This window comes from Bos grunniens, chromosome 12 (assembly GCF_055505025.1).
Source record: "Bos grunniens cultivar Pamir isolate PY7600 chromosome 12, Bosgru_T2T1.0, whole genome shotgun sequence".
Lineage (NCBI taxonomy): Eukaryota > Metazoa > Chordata > Mammalia > Artiodactyla > Bovidae > Bos > Bos grunniens.
Window position 1 is genome coordinate 65,967,865 of NC_141176.1, and position 21,908 is coordinate 65,989,772.

Here is a 21,908-nt window from a genome sequence, read left to right on the forward strand (position 1 = left end):
TTAAGGAAACACATTGCAGCAATCTGTGCATTCACAAGTCTCGGGTGTTAGGCATTTACCTCTGTGTCTAAAACGATCTTTGCACTGAGGAAGCCCGTTTCGACGTGAGTGTGTAAGTCACTGGCTTTTACTTATCTTTGGTTCACGGTATTATGAAGCAGGCCCCTAATTACCACCAAGACCTGACTCGGGCAGGAAAAGTAAGAAACAGTAACCACATCGCGTATACGTCGAACGCCCGCGGGAGCAGAGCCCCCAGGAAGCCGAGCCCCCAGGAAGCCGCAGGAAGCGTGCGCTTCCAGGAGGGTGTGCGCCGCGCGGGGGTCTGCACGCGCGCGGAGCTAGTTAACGGAGGGCGTGCCGGAGGCGTGGCGCGAGGTGTCCGGGCGAGGCGCTCGGCAAGGCGGGCGGCAGTGGGCGGGCGGCGGGGGAGCGCGGCCGGGGAAAAGCAGCGCGGCGCCGCGAGCGGCTCTCGGCTCCCGCTTTCCCGGCCGCCGAGCCCGAGCCGCCGTGGGCGGGGCCTGCGGTGATTGGCGGGCGGGCGGGGAGGTCGGAAGTACTTTGTTTTTTATGCTAATGAGGGAGTGGGGCTTGTCCGTATTTACGTTGAGGCGGGAGCCGCCGCCCTTCATTCACCCACATGGTCCTTCGAGGTGCTGCCGCCGCTGCCCGACCTGCGCCTTCGCGCCACTTCGCGCCCTCGGGCGAGGCCGAGGGGGTGGGGACGACCCCCGCCGCGCCGCCGCGGCTCGCGCCCCCTCGCGAAGCCCCCTCCGCGGGGCGGGCCGGCCGGCTGGCCGCACCCCCGGCCTGGGGCCTCCGGTCGTAGTAAAGCGGAGGCGGGTGGGGAGGCGGGAGCGAGAGCCCGCGGCGGGCGAGGCGAAGATGGTGGCGGCTACTCCTCCTGGTGAGTCTGCCCGCCCCTCCGCCGAGTGAGTGAAACCTGTTGTGTGCGGCCCGGGTCCGGAGGGCGGCGGGCGGGCGGGTGGGGCGGGATGGCCCGGGGGCAGCGTGGCGGCCGCGGCGTGGCCGGGGACCGGGGCGGGTCTCGGGCCGTTGGCCGCCCCGGCGTGTGGCAGCGGCCACTCGCTGCTGCCTCGCTCGCACGCGGGCTGGCGGAGGGGCAGGGCCTGGCCGCGGACGGGAGGGCGGGAGGGGGCGGCGTGAGTGCGGCGGCCGCGCCCGGGACCCGCGCGGACCCTGCCTGGCCCGGCCGACGGGGCAGGCGGACGGGCGCGCGGTGCACACAATGGCCCCTCGGGGAAGGGACGCGCGAGGCCTGCACCCCCCGCTTCCAGGGCTCTGGGCGCACGCGGGCCGCGGGGTCCCCGGGCAAGGAAAGTTTCTCTCGGGGGCGAGAGTTAAAGCGCCGCCAGAACAAAGCGGCGGCGGCAGCGGCACATGGGGCAGGCCGCGGACCGGGAGGGGGCGCGCCCACGAGGTACCTGCGCGCCGGCGGGCGGCGTGGCCCGGCCCGGAGCCCGCGGGCCCCCAAACTTTGTGCGCGCGAGGGTGGGCGGAGGGCGCGGGTGCTCGGGGCGGCGCGGCCTGGACGCCACCCCCACTCCGTGTGGGCTTTGTTAACCCGCGTGGGCAGCCCCCGGGCGGGGCTCTCAACTTCCCGGGTCGTGGCCAGCGGAGCAGGCCCGGGCCGGCCTTGGTGGCGGCGTGGAACCCTCTTCGGCCGCCCACTGGCGGGGTAACGCGGCGCGGGAGGCCAGCCCGGCTCGGCGGGAGCGGCGGCCGCGCCGCCATGTTCCTGCGGGGCGGGCTGCGCGGGGGTGAGGGCGGGGGACATGGCGGCGACTGCGCGCCGCCGCCGATTGTTCCTGGCTTAGGCCTCGGGCCGCGTGCGACGGGCACCGCAGTCGCGGAGCCCCCGCCCCTCTGGGCCGGGCTCGGGGGGGGAGGGCTGGGGGACACAAAGGAGGGGCGGCGCGCCCGCGTCCCCGCTGCGCTCGGGCCTCGGCGCCGCCGGTCGCCGCGCGGCTGCCGCCGGGAAACGGGTGGGGGGGTTGCCGTGTCCGGCAGGCCCCGACTCTGACCCGCCGCCCCCTGGCGGCCGCGCGGGGAATCGCAAGGCCGCGCGCCCCCTTGTGCGACATGTGCTGCCGGCCCGGGCTCCATGAGCGTGGCGGGCAGTTTGCAGTCCCGGGTGTTCCTGCCTCTTTTTTTATACCTAAGCTGGACTAAAGGGGACGGGAACTGGAGTAAAGCAGGCTTATTTTTGCAATATCACCGAGAGGAAAAATTAGTATAGTGCTATCTACACCACATCAGTTGGGGAAACAACTCTTTATCCCGGCTTGCAGCCACGAGGTCTTGATTGGGGGAGGGGTGGTGAAGAATAGTCTCTTTACTGCCTTTCCCTCTCACTGGAGCCGTGCAGTAGTTAACGATTGCTGTTGATCATCCTCGGGTATTTCGATAAAACATGAATCTAACGTATGTGAGTTTTCAACTTTTACACCTTTTCACCCATATATCGTTGGTGTTTTAAACCCTGGCAGTATTGCCTGGCTACCCTGTCCTTAGTTTTACAAATGGATGTGGTTGATAAAAGGGGGAGTGGGAAAGAACAAATTTAAAATATGGATTTGGAGGGTGGTAGTAATTTTGAGCAAATATTTGTCTTTTTTCCCCCATCCCCCCACCCACCCTTTCCAGTCATACACGTGGACCTAACTGCACCAAAAGCTTTTCTAAGGATATTTGCTGAGAAGGAAGTTTTCCCGAGTGGGTAAGTGTATATTTGAATTTTACTTGTTAACTTTTTAAAAACCAATATCTCTTGACTTTACTCTTTCATTTAAAGAAATAATATGGGATTGGGTTTTCAAATAGTGAAGTAGGTATTTTGTTCTCTGTTCTTTTTTTTGTTTGTTTTTCGAAAACTTAGTTTGGGTTATAGCTAATGTGTAAGTAAAAATATAACGCAAATACCATTGTAAATCTTTGCAAACTGATAACAGAAAATTTAGAACTGCTTTAAATTGAATGACAAAATAGATGTACACTGGAGTAAGTTTTCAAGCTTAAAAAAAGTTATGAGAGATTTAACTTCTAAAACTAGCTGATATACTTGAAATGTAGTCTGAACGGTAATTTTATTAATCAGTTTACCAAATAATTGCTAATTGGAAGCCAGAAGAAAAGAAAAATGTTTTGCCACGTGGATGTGAAGATTTCCTCTGAAAGGTATATGACTCAAATTACCCTGGTGATACGCAGTATGACTTTGGTTTTTCTTTTTAAGTATGCCTTTGGGAATGGCAAAGGAAAAGAAGAGGTACCATGTTTTTATAAAAATGGTGATTAATTATAAGTGTCTTATTAAACCTTTTCTAGTTTTGAGGTCTAAATTTGCTTTTAAATGCAACTGGAAGGTTTGAGATGATTTAACTCATTTTCTCCTCCCTATTAGGGTTTGTGCTCAATGTTTTGTGTTTGATATAAATGTTAGAGTTTGAGGTGTTATTTCATCTATTTATTTATTTCAAATTTAGCAGGAATAAAGAGAACATCATCTTGTAAAACAGAAGATTGTGACGAGTCAGAATAATGTCAAAGTGCTTACAGTGCAGGTAGTGATATGTGCATCTACTGCAGTGAAGGCACTTGTAGCATTATGGTGACAGCTGCCTCGGGGCCAAGGTGGGCTGGGAGCGCAGGGCCTGCTGGTGTTGAGCGCTTTTTGTTCTAAGGTGCATCTAGTGCAGATAGTGAAGTAGATTAGCATCTACTGCCCTAAGTGCTCCTTCTGGCATAAGAAGTTATGCTTCCATCCAGTGAGCCAGCCAAGCAAGCATAGAGGTGTGCTAATACTGTGTGTGTGCAGTCCTCTGTTAGTTTTGCATAGTTGCACTACAAGAAGAATGTAGTTGTGCAAATCTATGCAAAACTGATGGTGGCCTGCTATTTCCTTCAAGTGATCCTTAACTAATTTTGTGTACTTTTATTGTGTCGATGTAGAATCTGCCTGGTGTGTGACGTGACAGCTTCTGTAGCACTAAAGTGCTTATAGTGCAGGTAGTGTTTAGTTATCTACTGCATTATGAGCACTTAAAGTACTGCTAGCTGTAGAACTCCAGCTTCGGCCTGTCGCCCAGTCAAACTGTCCAGTTTACTGAACACTGTTCTATGGTTAGTTTTGCAGGTTTGCATCCAGCTGTGTGATATTCTGCTGTGCAAATCCATGCAAAACTGACTGTGGTAGTGAAAAGTCTGTAGAAAAGTAAGGGAAAATCAAACCCCTTTCTACACAGGTTGGGATCGGTTGCAATGCTGTGTTTCTGTATGGTATTGCACTTGTCCCGGCCTGTTGAGTTTGGTGGGGATTGTGACCAGAAGATTTTGAAAATTAAATATTGCTGAAGATTCAACTTCCACTTTTAACCGTTCCAGAAATAGAGAAAGTATCAAAAAAGAAGATGTGTAATCATGCTGTGTAAAAGTTCACATACATATCTGTGTATTCCTTGAAGTCGTTTTGTCATATTTTTGTACTAAAACATTCTTCTAAGATTGCTTGTTGTATGTGGTATTTTTTGGTCAGATTTGATTTACCTAGTTAACAAATGAACGATTTGTAAGGGAAATTTATTTTGATAAACTGTAAAGTGAGGATATATGCCTTTTGCTTACTTTGGACCTGGAATTCAGTACATTTTACTTAACCTCTAAAAGGCAATAATTTTTCTTGCTTAACGTTCAAATATTTAAATTTGGTGAAAATGCCATTCTGTAAAGAACGTTCTGTTGTTTTTTAAGCTTGAAATTTAAATTTGGGAGGGGTGGGTTGTCTTTTGTTGCTAGTAAACAAATACTATTTTATCAGTACTGGTGTTCTTCATGTGTAACTGTTAACTGGTTATTTGCAAGTTTTTTAGTAATTGTTAATGATGTATATAAACTGTCAGTGATCCTTAGATTGTTCTTCGTTTTCTGGAACTTAAAACAGTAGTTGAAAAGAAAGCAAGATGTGCTGATGCTGAATGGAGTTGACAAGTATGTGTGTCTGTAGGTCTTAATGCCAAGAGTGTGAGTGGGAATCTGAAATTAGTTTTTGTTTAAAGTCTGTAATTAACCTTTCTGTTCCCTACTACCTTCATAAAGCAGACTTTGGCAACAGTGACAGTTGCCAAGTGGAACCTAAGTAGAGGCAGGCAGAGCAACATCTCTGCCTCTTTTCCTGTGTGTTTTGTCTCTAGCCTGGGTTTCATATGTGGTAGAAAAATGTGGGTTAACTTAAGAATGATTGTATTTTAAATGATCAGTTGTTGAAATTGGACCCAAGTTAAATTTTGTAAGAAGGATGCTATCTTAGTAATATGGAATAAATTAGCATGTAACCTCAGTGTGCCACCCAATACATTTTTGAGGACATCCTTTTAAAATGCATTGTGTGAAGTTGAACAAAAGTTTTAAGTCCTTGCATGTCCCTTTAAGAAATATAAAGAGCTTAATTAAGGATCCCTGAATAGAAAAGGTAAGAATTTCACAGTTCTGGAGTTCATTAACAGGTAAATAATTTCCAGAATGAGAGAGTACTACTAAGAATGATGTAGTGCTTACAAAATGGAAATCTAACTGTCCATTAGTTTGAGTTCTTAAACCTTTTGAATTGGAAGGAAACCTAAAAATTGTTTTCATATTTAATGACAAACACTGCTTTAAACTGTGCTTTAAAAGTCCCATAATGTTAGCATGGCTTACAGTACTCTACAAAATGGTGTGCTATAGGTTAAAGGGGGGAAAGGGATGTTTACATGTACCAGATCATATAATTTTATCTTTAAAGCTTTCGGGAAAATTCTCTAGGGTTATTGTTCAAAGTGAAACAATGATAAGCCTGTCAGATGGTTCTTAAATGTGCTAAACCATAAGTCAAGTAACTAAATAAAAGAATTGTTAGGTTAAAAGATTAGTCTTCCTAGATGCTGAATTTGTGTAGTACTTTATGTTCCGAACTTAGTTGAACTGTTAATCAGTGAGAACGTTTTATGTGGGCATTGGCAGTGGGGCTGTGGTTGTTTAGGGTTTAGTAAGACTTAGTAGGAATTGCATCTGATTCTGGGTGAAATGTGTGGCAAATTTTGTATGCTTGTGTCTAAAGATTTCTTAGGCATGGACAACATACTCTTCAAATAACACTAAAGAAAAGACATGCAAATAACAAAGGTTAACATTCAGCCATTTTGAGATATCAGTAAGGGAACAAGTTGATTATAGCTAATGATTGCTTCATGTATAATTGACCTGGGGAAAACCGCTCTGGCCATCTTTTCTCAGTGTTTTAACCTTGAAATTCCTTAAAGTTTCAAATTTGATAGCCTTAAGACTATTTTCAGAAAAAATAAATCTAATAATATTCTTTTGCATGTTATTCATATCTAATGCTCCAGTTTGTCTGTTTAAAAAGGAAAGTACTTACAGTTTTACAAGTTATTCTTTGTCAAAGCTGCTTGCAAAGTAGTGGTAATTTTACTAAAAACTTCTGAGATCTTCATTTTACAGGCAAACCTATCTAAGCAGAGCAAACCAGACTTGAGGGTTTTCCCTGTATTTTGAAGAGCCCTACAAATGATTGAGCCCTACAGAATGATTCGTGATAAAAAGCAACCTACAACTGCCTGGAGAAAAATTTGGTGTCACATTAAAGTTTGCTGTGTGTTTAATGAAGTATTGTTCTGAATTGATAACCTTGGGGTAGTTTGTCTTGGATCAGAATTAGGAGCCTCTGAGCTGAGCAGTAAAGGTAAGGAGGGCTCAGTGTACAGTTTTTGTTGTCCAACTGAAAATCCTACCATGCCTACTTGAAGACAGCACAGTCCTCTTTGCCTTGGAGGTTGTTGAGCTTTCATTGTGCTTAAAGACTGAATACAGTTTTCTGTTTTGTTAAGGTAAACTCAGGATGTAATAGTCTACTGAGTTTTAAAGGGTAATGAAGTTGGGCATATCCTGTAAATTTTAAGGCCACAGAAAAATCAGTGAAGGCTTAGTTTTCTAATTTAGCGTATATAACATTCAGAGATGATTATGTATTTGCAACTAAGTCATGCCATTGGAATTGTTTTGGTGCTTTCAATGTAAATAAGTTTATGCATTTTAAAACTACTTGTTAAATTGCCCAGAATGAGAATTATGAAATAAAAATTTTAAGGTTATGCTTGGTTGTAATTTTTCTGGCGTTTTTTGTTATTATAAAACATCCAAACACCTTTCCTTATTAATTGAGGTAACTGGGGGAGTGGGAACAGGTGTACCTTAACTTTGGTATCAGTGGCATGTGTGTGCGTATCCTGATTTTACAGATAATGTGATGAGCAAAGTTTATTTGCAAGGATATGAAGCTGGTAAATAGGCTCTGAATTTAAACCCATGTTGATAAACTATGAAAAAGTAAAGTAACAGTAAAGTTACAATTCCAGTCACATGTGGTTTTGAATACTTAACTAAAAAATATGTAATTGCCAGCAGATTTCCTCCTTAACAAGGTTAAGTAATATGGTATCGAGGTAAAGAACAAAAACCCAAAGTTGGCAGCCAAATGACATCAAATTACACGGTCAGTGTAGTATCCCCGTTCTTAATAACTGTGTGATTAACATACACTCATTTTACGTTTGCTTGTAAGAAGTGTGTGTACTATGAGGATTGTTAAAAATATTGCTGACTTTAACTTACGTAGACTAAGACACTGAAAGCTTGTCTGAAATTTCATCGGTTAAACTTAAAAGGAATCGTTCTCTCTACCTAATTCAGATGTAAGTAGTTGTATAGGATTACTACTGTTCAGGAGATTTGGGGGAGCTGGGACTTCAGAACCTTGCGAGGGTAGATGAAAATGATCTGCTGGTTCAAGTATGTGAAGCCCTTAAGCCACTAGGTAGCCCTAGGCTAAGCTGAGGCCACCTCAAGATCACTGCTGGAATTACAGTCCAGATGCATCAGAATCTGGGGGGACTTAAGTAAGGTTGGTTGCTAGGAGGACAAACGAGAAATCTGTTGATCTATGTCTAAGAATTAACCATTTCCTTGAATTGTCTGAAGTGATGAGCCAGAGGAATGCAGAACATCAAAGCAGCACCTCTGCATGAAGGTAAGGGACTACTTTTAAGACTAGGAGATCACCATTTTCTGTTTTGTGTACTTAGTTTTATAGCTGACTGCTTGGCATGATGCCTTTCAGCTACAGCTAGCACCAGCCTTAAATCTGCTTCTGAATCCACAAGCTTTTCGTCTCCCAACTTGAAGTAATAGTGTCTCTTCTCCAGTGATAACTTGTTTTTTGGTTACAGCATGCACCACGTGTATAATAGCAGCTTTTGTGCTGGACTGGATTTCCTTGAGGTTTGACCCTTCACCCTGTTCTGCAGGGTCATTGTAAAGGCAAGTGATTTTCTAGCCCTCTTCCTCAAGAAAGTTGTCAGACTTGTACCTTCTCACACTTTTGATTTCTAAAATTCTAGTTTCTGCTATGTTCTGAGCATTTCTGATACCTGATTCTGCTCTTCACTGTGTACTGTTGGTCATAATGTTGCTTGAGCCTCCAGCTCACCCACTGTCTTTATACACTGACCTTTTATTCTGCATCTCCTCATCACCACCATTTACTCTGCAGGCTTTTTCTCCACAGACTTTGCACTTGGTTTTCCCTGAAATTGGAAAAAATTTTTCTCCGTTAACTGATTTAATCCTCTTTGCTTCTAGTCTTTGCACAAATGTCAAACATTCTCTCCTATTTGTACCCTCTCCCTGGGTTGTTTTTCTTACTAGACTACTAATGATGTCATTAGGGAGCTTGTTAGAAATTCAGGATCTGAGGCCTTTTCCCAGACCAGAATTGGGGTCTTCATGTAAAACACCCTTCACTCCCTTCTCAGATTCTCCATGAGGTCAGGGGTTTGAAGATGTTCACTGATGCATGTTCAACAAGTAAAATGGTACCCAACATGTAGAAGGTACCTGGTAGTTTGTGCATAAGTGAGTGCAAGTTCTCAGGGGTGAATGTGGCTGTCAGACTCCATGGAAGTTCATGGCAAGCATGAAAATACCAGTCTACTAATGCATTTGGAACTTGGAAAGGTTTAATTGTAAAATGTGTTACTGGTCTTAGCAGGTGACTGGTAGATTAGAGTTGTGTTGGGACAATTGGTGAGTGAAGATTTATGGTACCTAGTAATCCCTTGGGGAAAAAATGAAAACCTAAGCAAAGGGTAAAGCAAGGAAAAACCTTGCCTTCTGTGTTCCCATTGTGTGGCCCTGTGATGGAGAATGTAGATGTTGAGCTTCATTCTTGAATCACAAAAACAAGTAGCTGATCTTTAGACATCCAGGTTGAAGGACAGCCCTTGCCAAACCACTGAGGAAGAGGAGGGGTCAGTGTGCGGGTTGTGGCCATTGCTGCCTGGATGAAGCTGGCCTAATCACAGTTGTGGCTTGTCCTCTAGAGCCTTAACTGTGTTTTGCTTATGAAACCACTTGGCGTCTTAGAACAGTGTTGGCATACTATATGGTCCTCTCACTTTCGACTTTACTCCTAGCAGGTTTCAGGGATAATCCTACTTCAGTGTGGGGTCGGTCAGTTCAGTTGCTCAGTCGTGTCCAACTCTTTGCGACCCCATGGACGGCAGCATGCCAGGCTCCCCTGTCCTTCACCAACTCCTAGAGCTTGCTTAGACTCATGTTGATCGAGTCACTGATGTCATCCAACCATCTCATCCTCTGTCATTCCCTTCTCTTCCTGCCTTCAATCTTTCCCAGCATCAGGGTCATTTCTGAGGAGTTAGTTCTTCGCATCAGGTGGCCAAATTATTGGACTTTCAGCATCAGCCCTTCCAATGAATATTCAGAACTGATTTCCTTTAGGATGGACTGGTTGGATCTTAGTCTTCTCCAACACCACGCAGTTCAAAAGCATCAATTCTTCCATGCTCAGCTTTCTTTATAGTCCAACTCTCACATCTATATATGACTACTGGTAAAACCATAGCCGTGACTAGATGGACCTCTGTTGGCAAAGTAATGTCTCACTTTTTAATATGCTATCTAGGTTGGTCATAACTTTTCTTCCAAGGAGCAAGCGTCTTTTAATGTTTGGGGTGCCTTGATTAAATTTTGAGTAGTCTCCAGCACCTTGAGACAAAGCAGTATGTTTGAATATGATATAAGGAAGGGAAATTGAAAACTAGGTATCAGATTAATTTGGGGAAACAACATACAGAAATTTGTATGGCAATTTATTTCCTCAAAACTACACATGCCTTCATGTCAGTTCATCTCAATGTGTAAGCTCCAGTTGGAAGACTGCTGTTTTAAGTCACCATGTGATACTTGGCTACTTGGTTGAGAAGTTTAAAGAACTACTTAAGGAGTTTTCTTGTGTGATGTTTTAAGAGGGAAACTTTGGTGATTGAAGTACCAACTTTTCCCCCATTAGCCTAGGCAAGTTCCTGTCTCTTGCTCAGCGCTTTAGCTATGCTGGTTCTCTTCTAGCCAAAAACAAGCCTCCATGCACCGTGCCCTCAAAATAAGGAGTTTCAGCTTCACTCAGGTTGGGCACATGTTAAGTCTCAACCCAGCTGAACTAACCTGAGGACTCAGAGTCTGTTCAGGCTTGAGTCTATACACAATCTCTTGCCAGTGGCTGAGTAGGCTACCCTTTGCAGAAGCACTGAATGCTTGCACAGGGTAAAGGGTTGGGAGATACATCTTGGCTGGCACCAAACAATTTGATTTCAGTAAGGAGAGGGGTGGGCAGATGGAATGCAGGATTTTCAGGTACAACTACTCAACTCAGGTCTTCATCTTTGCCATTCGTATCATGCACAGGACAGATGTGTTATGTTGCTGTTCTGTAGGTCAGGAGTCTTGACAGATCTCACGGGTTGGGGTTCAAGTGTTGCAAAGCAGTGTTTCTGGAGGCTTTAAGGGGCACTCTGCGTCCTCTGCTTCTGGAGACTTCAGCATTCCCCAGCTCATTACCTCTTTCTCCATCTATGGATCCAAGGATAGTGAGTGGAGTCTGCACATGTCATCACTCTGACTTCCTGTCTCCCTTTTCCACTTTTAAGGGTCCTTGTGATGATGACACAGCTCACCTAGATACTTCTAAATAATCTTACTTAAGGTCAGTTTGATTCCCTCTGCCATCTAACTCCCCTTTACTGTGTAAACTGTTGGGGGTTCCAGGGATTAGGATGCAGATACTCTGGAGATGGGGAGCATTATTCTGTCTCCCCTCTTCTCACAGAACTGTGTCAGGCTCAGACATTGTGAGAGGCCCAGGGATGCTTTCATAAACTTAAAACTTTTTCAGAAAATAATTACAGGAAATAATTTTTTATAAACATTTAGTTAGAAAAAAATGAACTCAAGACTATCTTAAAGATTCTTCTCTGCACTATTTAGATGCCAGCTTACAGAGGTTGAAAAAGAAAATGGTTACTCACTGATTGAGTAAGGACCCACTTGTCATTCTTGGCTGAGTAAGACAGCAAGGGCTGGTAGTACACTTTAACTCATTTTAGAAAAAGTACAGAACCACATCAGTCAGTCAGTCAAGTTAAAGACCTCCAGAACGGGGAAGCCATTGAATAAATATTTGCCATGTTAGCTAATAAAATGTGAACAATAAGGAACTGCATTAAGAAGTGAAGATAGAGACTGAGCGTCTAAAACCTCATAAACTGGGAAGTTAGCCTTTGGTGATGCATAGAAAATAAATGGGGCTTCCTAGGTGGTGCTCTTGATAACCCACTTGACAATGCAGAAAACTTGAGATTTGGGTTTGATTCCTGGGTCAGGAGATTCCCCTGGAGGAGAGCATGGAAACGTACACCAATATTTTTACCTGGAGGATCCCATGGACTGTGGAGCCTGACAGGCTGTGGTCCATAGGGGTGCAAAGAGTCAGACACGGCTGAAGTGACTTAGCATGCAACAACCAGAAAGCAACAACCAGTCTGACTTGCTTTGTTACTTAGGATACAGCGATGGTTTAAATGTTATTTTTAATTTCAAAGCAACCACTAGCAGAATAAAACATTACCTGGTGGTTCAGACGGTAAAGCGGCTGCCTGCAGTGCAGGAGACCCGGGTTCAGTCCCTAGGTTGGGAAGATCTCCTGGAGAAGGAAATGGCAACCCACTCTAGTCCTCTTTCCTAGAAAATTCCATGGATGGAGGAGCGTGGTGGGCTACAGCCATGGGGTTGCAAAGAGTTGGACACGATTGATCGACTTCACTTTCACTTTACTAGAAAGAGCTGAGAAAACACAAAGCAAAAGACAAAAGTAAGAATTATGGAAGTTTAACACAAAATAATTTTAAGTATTATGTGTTTTAATTCTTAGACAGTTTTATAATCGGCAAGCATTGGTTATTTTTTGTAGCCATGGTCAATACAGGCCAGTGATAGTTTGGCCAGACTTTAGTCCTAGTGCCTATCTTGGTGCTGTCGGCCCAGCAGTGAAACACATGATTGCCCCAGGTCCTTGAAAACAACAAACAGGTCTTGGTTTACTGTATTCCTTCAAATGACTGCAAAATAAGCATTCAATAAATACCTGGTGAGTGAGTTGGAGATCACTCACATCCCAAATACAATTTTACAATTAGTGTATTCTCTGGTGCACTGCAGCATATTTCCACACCGTTCTTAAAGTTTCATATCTGATGCCAAATTTTGTCCAGAGATCAAGGCTGAAGGTTATGCTTTCTCTGATGGAGAGGATAGAAAAGGATCCTGAATGGTAGGGGGTTGAGGGCACAGGATATAAACTTCATCTGCGCACATCTGTTTGTGATTTGCAGAGATGACAGCGTTGACTGGATGGTGTGGATTACTGATCCTGGTGGATTCTGGTAGCATTATTAGTTTGTCAGTGTGATAGAAAGGATTCAGAACAGATCTTGCGGAAGTAACAACCAGTTTTCCTTTAGTGTAATAGGAAATGGGAACCGAGTGGATGACCTCAGGACCACTGTTACTTTGTTGTTTACTTCTTGGCCATTGCTCTTCTCTGATTTTGCAATGAAATCATTATTGTAGTGGGATGTAAGCTGCTTAATAAACTGGCAAATATTTGTGAAAATACATATGTATAACTTTATCCAAAGGCTTTGTGTACTTAAAGTGGTTTGGTGATCAATCTCATGTTCATGAATCAGGATTCGTAAAAGAAATAACTAAAAGGCCTGAAAGTAAGCGCTCCTGGGGTTCAGAGGGGAGATGACTAACACAGTGTGTGCATTTGGCACACATAACATACAGGTAATTACAAGGACAGATTTTAACTCGTCTAATTTAGCATGCATGAATACAGTAATCAAATTTCCTTTTTTTAATGATTTGGTTATGTTGATCCTTGTTTAATATGAAGAATCCAATATTTCACAAACTTTTTTCCAGTCAAAAGTGGAATGTGCAGTTGAACACCAAGGGAAACCATTCGATCATGGTTGATTGATCCTGCTGCTGCTGCTAAGTTGATGCTACTTGTCAGAAAAATTCCTGGTTTTCATGCTTACATTGAATGTGAGACATCTCACCGCTGTAGAAGTGCTTTACCTACTTAAAAGTACTTATGGAATATTAAAATATCAGACCCTAAACACATTCTGTTCATTGTAAAGACTTACTCAACCCTACTGATGTTTAAAGCCCACTGTAATATTTTAATCATAGGTTTGTCCAAAAGGATGCCACCCAAAAGTAATTTTCATTTTTTGTATAGGGTTATTACTTTGTATTCATTTGATATATTAGAAAGAAACTAAGTGACCAACCTAGATAGCATATTCAAAAGCAGAGACATTACTTTGCCAACAAAGGTCCAGCTAGTCAAGGCTATGGTTTTTCCTGTGGTCATGTATGGATGTGAGAGTTGGACTGTGAAGAAGGCTGAGCGCCGAAGAATTGATGCTTTTGAACTGTGGTGTTGGAGAAGACTCTTGAGAGTCCCTTGGACTGCAAGGAGATCCAGCCAGTCCATTCTGAAGGAGATCGGCCCTGGGATTTCTTTGGAAGGAATGATGCTAAAGCTGAAACTCCAGTACTTTGGCCATCTCATGCGAAGAGTTGACTCATTGGAAAAGACTCTGATGCTGGGAGGGATTGGGAGCAGGAGGAGAAGGGGACGACAGAGCATGAGATGGCTGGATGGCATCACTGACCCGATGGACGTGAGTCTGAGTGAACTCCAGGAGTTGGTGATGGATAGGGAGGCCTGGCGTGCTGCAATTCATGGGGTCTCAGAGAGTTGGACACGACTGAGCGACTGGACTGATCTGATCTGAAGGGACAGTAAAACATTTATACAGTTCTGTAATTCAACTTTAAATTAGAGGTTTCTTACACACATCTGGTTCTGGATAATGATAGGATCTAGAATAAGGAAGCCCTCATGAGCTTTTAAAAAAAGTGTACCAGGAAAACAGTAGTCATAGTTCGATAATTCAATGAGGTTACAGTGTAGACATTAAATAAGCATGGTATGTAATGCCATTATTTTAAATAGCTGAGAATGAATTAACTATGATCTTTGCCCACTTTTTAAAAATGCTAGCTAAACACAGAGCCCATGCTACTAAGAGGCTGAAGAGAATTTTGAAGATTAATATTGATTTTTACATTTTAACCATGTTTTAATAGTCTTAAGTAATGCTGATACTGTTTTGTCTTAAACTCATCAAATAATTGAGCCCAGTTTGAAGAAATCAATCTCTACTAAATAGTTAACCATAAGGTATATTTGTATTCAAAAGCAAAATGCTTTCAAAATGTTCCACTTTTGAAATTGTTTGAGTCTTTTATGTTGACCCAGTGACTTTGTTTGCAAAGGTAAACTGAAGTGGAGTTAAGCAATTGCCTAGCAAATTTGATCACTGCGATGACCATACAAGATGAAGTGAATAAAATGATTTTTAGAAAATGTACTTAATGGCAGCAGAATTTTACTCTTGCTAAACCTTGAGGACTGTTTGTATGTTGCAGGAGTTATCAGAGTTACAGCCCTGCATCCTTTGCTTTGTTTCTCCACCACTGTGTTTTCTCTCTTCCCTCCGCTGTCCTGCCTTCCCTTCTTTTTTCCCCTCCCTCCCTCTCTTTATCTGTTTACCCACTTATCAATCATCAATGATATGCACATGGTTAAGGATTTTGCCTAGTAATCATTAACCTATCCTTAGAAAATTTTAAGTATTTGGGGGCCTCTGACGGCAAACAGAACACATTTTTAGTTTCAGTTGGGTCTTTTCATTCATATGGAAAACTCAGAGGCAAGACTATTAACTTAAAACAACGGTATATTTGGAAACAGATGATGAAGACCAAATTATTTTCTGTTGGATTCTTAACTAGCACCTAAATGAACTGCCTATGTATTGGACCATAGTCATAATAATATTTCATATTTCCCAGTCATCTCAGCTTCAAAGTGCCAAGAATTTTAGTGTCCAGTCTGTCTTGATGCCGTTTTAATCTGAGAGTTAGATAAAGGTCTCCCGAAGACTTTTCAATCTCATGAGCACATACTCGGAAAACAGTAAGTTTAAAAGATGGTGTAATCATGTCAAAGAAAAGCTGCTTATCTTTCAAGACCATAAAAGGTTCCCTGGAATGTGGACTGCTGGGGTCGGCGGGGAGCAAGAAACTTCGTGGTTCTTTCCTGTCTTGTGGGGGTTGGGCGCAGCCAGGAGGTAACAGAAATCCCAGTTACACTGAGGGTTTGACAGCTGGCCTCGACACTTTGCTCAGGTGACAGGCCTGAGAAAAACTCACCAGATTTCTTGCCACTCACTGTGGCTCGGGAGAGAGGGAAAAGGGTTCTGGTACATTTCAGGAGGTGTGGGCAAGTGCCAAGAGGATCCTTGTGCACCTGGAAGAGAGTTGTGTTTGAAAAGACCTTCAGTCATGAGCAGGAGATAATCCAGCAAAGACAAACATGCCCCGAAATGTGACAGACATTTAAAGACCAAGTGGGAAAAGCCTCTCCCCACCCCACATTTGACTGAAATTTATTCTAGGTGTGAACACTGGAGGATATCAAGAAAACATTTTTAGAATTTTATCAAGAATCAGTAATACAGCAAATGGATTGTAGATGAGGAGGCATAGTCTCAGGAGAAATGAGATGTGATTCAGAGACAGTCTTGGTGACTAACATGAATGCTAACTTCTGAACCCACAATAAAGAGGAGACCATGGCTGAGCCCCACTGGTAGGTAAGAGTAGATTCTGCTAACAATGAAATGAACTGTTCTGCCTTCTTGCACTCTGAACCTTGACCCCCAAGCACAGGCAGAGCCCTTGGCATCTCTCCCCACTGCCTAATTGTTTAGTTTATTAGCAGACAATGCAGTAAGAGACCCATCCCTCTGCCCTGCTGCAGAGCTGCATAGGGCAGCAAACAGCAGTTTGATCACATCAAAGCTTGAAGGATTATTATATTAGTAACCTTAAAATTCATATTGAGTGGCATTGTATTATAGGCAATTTATTCAATCCTTCATCCAGGATTTGTGACTATCCGTATGTTAACATTAAGGAAATGGCAACCCACTCCAGTACTCTTGCCTGGAAAATCCATGGAGGGAGTAGCCTAGTAGGGTACAGTCCATGGGGTTGCAAAGAGGCGGACACGACTGAGCGACTTCACTTTCACTTTATGTTAACATTACTTAAAGTTAATAGTAGTTAACAATTATTGACTCAGTGTCAGACCCTGGGTATTCATTTAATCCCAACTGCAACACTATGAAGTAACTGCTGTAATCACTGTTGCCATTTTACAGATGAGGAAACTGAGATATACAGCTTAACCAGTTTACTGATGTCAGCCAGGGCTGTTAAGTGGCGGAACCAGAATTTAAATCTGAGCAATCTGGTTTTAGAACCAGTTTCTTAACTGCTATACTGCCTTTTAGAACATCTTACACATTATGAAAATTAGGCTTTCAAAATTTAAATAGCAAAATATTAACATTATTTATTGCTGAACAGAAAGATTTGAGGGGATTTAGTATCTGAGTTTTTACGTTTCCCAAGCTTTGTAGAATTAACCACATTTCTGTTACAGTCAGGAAAAATAAATACTAAAAAGTGAGTATTCTTTTATGAAAACCATGGAAACAATTACAAATACATAAAGGACTCTCACCAAAAAGACTCAGAGAAATATACACAAAAATGTCCATTGCAATGTTATCTGAACAGTGAGATTTTTCAGTGATTCTTTTTTCTGTTTCTGTACTTTCATGTGTTTTAGTATTCGGTTTTAAACTCTCATTTAACAAGTGGTGCTGGGAAATCTGGTCAACCACTTGTAAAAGAATGAAACTAGAACACTGTCTAACACCATACACAAAAATAAACTCAAAATGGATTAAAGATCTAAACGTAAGACCAGAAACTATAAAACTCCTAGAGGAGAGCATAGGCAAAACACCCTCCGACATACATCACAGCAGGATCTTCTATGACCCACCCCCCAGAATATTGGAAATAAAAGCAAAAATAAACAAATGGGACCTAATTAAACTTAAAAGCTTCTGCACAACAAAGGAAGCTATTAGCAAGGTGAAAAGGCAGCCTTCAGAATGGGAGAAAATAATAGCAAGTGAAGCAACTGACAAACAACTAATCTCAAAAATATACAAGCAACTCCTACAGCTCAACTCCAGAAAAATAAATGACCCAATCAAAAAAATGGGCCAAAGAACTAAATAGACATTTCTCCAAAGACGACATACAGATGGCTAACAAACACACGAAAAGATGCTCAACATCACTCATTATCAGAGAAATGCAAATCAAAACCACTATGAGGTACCATTTCACACCAGTCAGAATGGCTGCGATCCAAAAGTCTACAAGCAATAACTGCTGGAGAGGGTGTGGAGAAAAGGGAACCCTCTTACACTGTTGGTGGGAATGCAAACTAGTACAACCACTATGGAGAACAGTGTGGAGATTCTTTAAAAAACTGGAAATAGAACTGCCTTATGATCCAGCAATCCCACTGCTGGGCATACACACTGAGGAAACCAGAAGGGAAAGAGACACGTGTACCCCAGTGTTCATTGCAGCACTGTTTATAATAGCCAGGACATGGAAGCAACCTAGATGTCCATCAGCAGACGAATGGATAAGAAAGCAGTGGTACATATACACAATGGAGTATTACTCAGCCATTAAAAAGAATACATTTGAATCAGTTCTAATGAGGTGGATGAAACTGGAGCCTATTATACAGAGTGAAGTAAGCCAGAAAGAAAAACACCAATACAGTATACTAACGCATATATATGGGATTTAGAAAGATGGTAACAATAACCCTGTGTACGAGACAGCATAAGAGACACTGATGTATAGAACAGACTTATGGACTCTGTTGCAGAGGGAGAGGGTGGGAAGATTTGGGAGAATGGCATTGAAACATGTATAATATCATGTATGAAACGAGTTGCCAGTCCAGGTTTGATGCACGATACTGGATACTTGGGGCTGGTGCACTGGGATGACCCAGAAGGATGGTATGGGGAGGGAGGAGGGAGGAGGGTTCAGGATGGGGAACACATGTATACCTGTGGTGGATTCATTTTGATATTTGGCAAAACTAATACAATATTGTAAAGTTTAAAAATAAAATAAAAAAATTTTTTAAAGATAAAATAATGTAAAAAAGTATGTGTAGATTTTTTTTTTTTTTTGTATGTGTAGATTCTATGCTAAAAATAATCTTGATGTGATCACTGGTTTTCTGGAGAAAACATGTTACCAAAAGTGATGTAGAAATTGATCAATAACCAAGACATACTTTAAAATGTAACTGAATAATCACTCTCATCACAGCTTTTGAGGCTGGAGAATTTGGGGCTATTGAGTTATTTTGAGTTATTTTAAATATCTGAGGATGAGACAATTCTAATGCTGTTATAAACTCTTACAGAAGAAAAAGGAAAAGGCTTCCTAATGTGTTTCTTCAGGTTAGCAATGATACCTGCAAAAAAAATAACAAAAATAGAGGATAATCTCACTGATGACAGATGGAAAAGAACTACCTAAATACAATGCAAATAGCATCAGAACAAACTTAATCGTGTATTACAACAGCTGCTGTCACAACTGTGATTTACTTAGCTCTGCTTTGGTAGTGTTAATAAACTCACTGAAACAGAACACAGATGATTGACATAACTATTGGGAAAGTGGAGGCAAAATGATCACTACTAGCATTCAAGCTGATTGCCTTCCTTGGAAACCCAAAGAAAATTAATAGAAAAATTAAGACTCATATGAGACTTCATTGAGGTTGTTTAACATAAAATTAAGGTATGAAAAACAATGGTTTTCCTAGATTCTAACACACAAAATTACAAAATAAACACTGCAAAATAGTAACAGTATAAAATACCCAGGAGGAACTTCCCTGATGGTCCAGTGGCTAAGACCCAATTATCCCTATGCTGAAGGCCCAGGTTTGATCTCTGGTTTAGGAACAGGCTCAGAAAAGTTTCTGCTGGGCACATACATGGTTGCCCAACTAGAGAGTCCTGGATCCTTTGCAATAGGAGTGGCTATGGACTACATTCTTGCTAATAAGTAAAGAGTAGGGACCTGTGCAGCTTCCAGATCATTTTCATTAAAGCCACGTGCTTATCTTCCACTATGTGCATCTTTGGGATGAAATATGGGTTTGATGCTGGTGAGGCTGCTTTGACTATGCCAAGAAGCAGACAGAAACTAGGGTTGAGAGAGCAACAGATTGAACCTGGATTCCTAAGTAACCTTTGGGTGCAGAGTTTTCTACCTTAACTGGGATTACCCTAATAGTAGAGTCTCGGACAAAGACAGGCTTGCAAGTCGTTTATTTTAAAAATGCTCCCAAGGGCAGGAACAAGGAAGAGCAGACTGAAACAAGAAAGGAGTTATCAAGTGGGTCACTATTAAGAATACCCGGTATTTCATTCCTTGAAACCCTCTGGAGACCCTTATGAAATGCATTCCAAAACTGTCTGTCTGGGATAAAAGGGGGGATCATTTTTCTTATTGGTTCTCAATTTCTACTGATTAAAACAGCTCCAATGGTTAACCATCCCACTCTCTGGAAAGCACATAGACACTGATACTTATTAGATTTATCTGGGCAGAAATTAAGAGATACATAGCACAGGTTTAAGGTGAAGTATTGTCTGTGTGCTTTGTAAAGTTGATTAGTTTGTGTAGAACTCCCTGCCTCAGAAGTAGCTGCAGTAAGAGGTAAGTTTTGGAGATAAAAATGGTTCACAAAAGATGGCCAACACAACACACTTCTTGCACCACTCAGATCCACTTAGGTCCTGCGTTAATCCCTCCACTTATGTCCTGCATTAAACCCGGTTAATCACAGAATTCCTTTAAAGTTATGGCTGGCCACAATTTCAGCAAGCACTTAATGTAAGAAGATTATGGAAAAAGTTACGGTCCTGTTACTGCAGCTGTTGCTGCTGCTGCTGCTGCTAAGTCGCTTCAGTTGTGTCCGACTCTGTGCGACCCCATGGACTGCAGCCTACCAGGCTTCTCCGTTCATGGGATTCTCCAGGCAAGAACACTGGAGTGGGTTGCCATTTCCTTCTCCAATGCATGAAAGTGGAAAGTGAAAGTGAAGTCGCTCAGTCGTATTTGACTCTTAGCGACCCCATGGACTGCAGCCCACCAGGCTCCTCCATCCATGGGATTTTCCGGGCAACAGTACTGGAGTGGGATGCCATTGCCTTCTCCCGTTACTGCAGCTAGTCCTTTGTTATTGTTATTTACCATATTCTTCCTCCACCATGTTTTCTATTTTTTTTTTTTTTGAGGTATAATTGACCTACAACATTATGTCAATTCTAGTTACAAACATACTGACTTGATATTTCTCAATATTACAAAATAATCACCATGGTAAGTCTACTTACTATCTGGTGCTTTTACAGAGTTTTTGCAGTTGACCCTTGAACTTGGGGGCTAGGGACATTGATCCTCCTGCACTCAAAAATCCATGTGTAACTTATAGGCAGGCTTCTATATACGTGGTTCCTCCATTTTCCAGTTCAGCTGTACTTTCAGTTCCACATCTGCATATTGAAGCAACTGCATATCATATATCACTGTATAGTGTTTACCAATGAAACAAACCCATGTGTAAGTGGACCTGGGCAGTTCAAACTTGTGTTGTTCAAAGGTCAAATGTACAGTACTATTGACTCTATCCTATTTGCTCTACATTTCATCCCTGTGACTAGTTTACTTTATAATGGGAAGTTTATACCTCTTTACCTCCCCCACCTGATTCATTTATCTCCTCCCCCCCTGCCCCCCAGAAGCCACCTGTTTGTTCTCTGAATCTGTGACTCTGTTTCTGTTTTGTTATGCTTGTTCATTTGTTTTGTTTTTTAGATTCCACAGATAAGTGAAGTCATACAGTATTTGTCTTTTTCTTTCTGACTTATCTCACTAAGCATAATACCCTCTAAGCCCATCTGTTTTGTCACAGATTGCACGATTTCATTCTTTATGATGACAGAGTAATATTCCATTGTGTATATATTATACATACCACATCTTCTTTACCCATTCATCTGTCAACCTACACCTAGGTTGATTCCATATTTTGGCAGTTTTAATGCTACAGTGAACATAGGCGTGCATATAATAAATAAATAAAAAATACATGTATGTATATGTATGCATATAGGGGCTTCTCAGGTAGCTCAGTGGTAAGGAATCTTCTTGCCAGTACAGGAGATGCAGGAGACATGGGTTTGATCACTGGGTTGGAAAGATCCCCTGGAGGGGGAAATGGCAACCCACTCCAGTATTCTTACCTGGAGAATCCCATGGACAGAGGAGCCTGGCAGGCTATAGTCCTTGGGGTTGCGAAA

The 21,908-nt window shown here is 42.7% G+C and overlaps 1 protein-coding gene across 1 annotated transcript in view; it reads left to right on the forward strand.

Moving 5' to 3' along the window:
- The first annotated feature begins 561 nt into the window (after nucleotides 1–561).
- LOC147361836 (uncharacterized) overlaps nucleotides 562–21,908 on the forward strand; it is a 40,720-nt gene continuing 19,373 nt past the window's right edge. Inside the window, exons 1-2 of the mRNA XM_086330175.1 lie at nucleotides 562–907; nucleotides 2,668–2,740. Coding sequence (XP_086186301.1) covers nucleotides 571–907; nucleotides 2,668–2,740 — 410 coding nt within the window. The 5' untranslated portion in view covers nucleotides 562–570. The remainder of the gene's footprint in view (nucleotides 908–2,667; nucleotides 2,741–21,908) is intronic.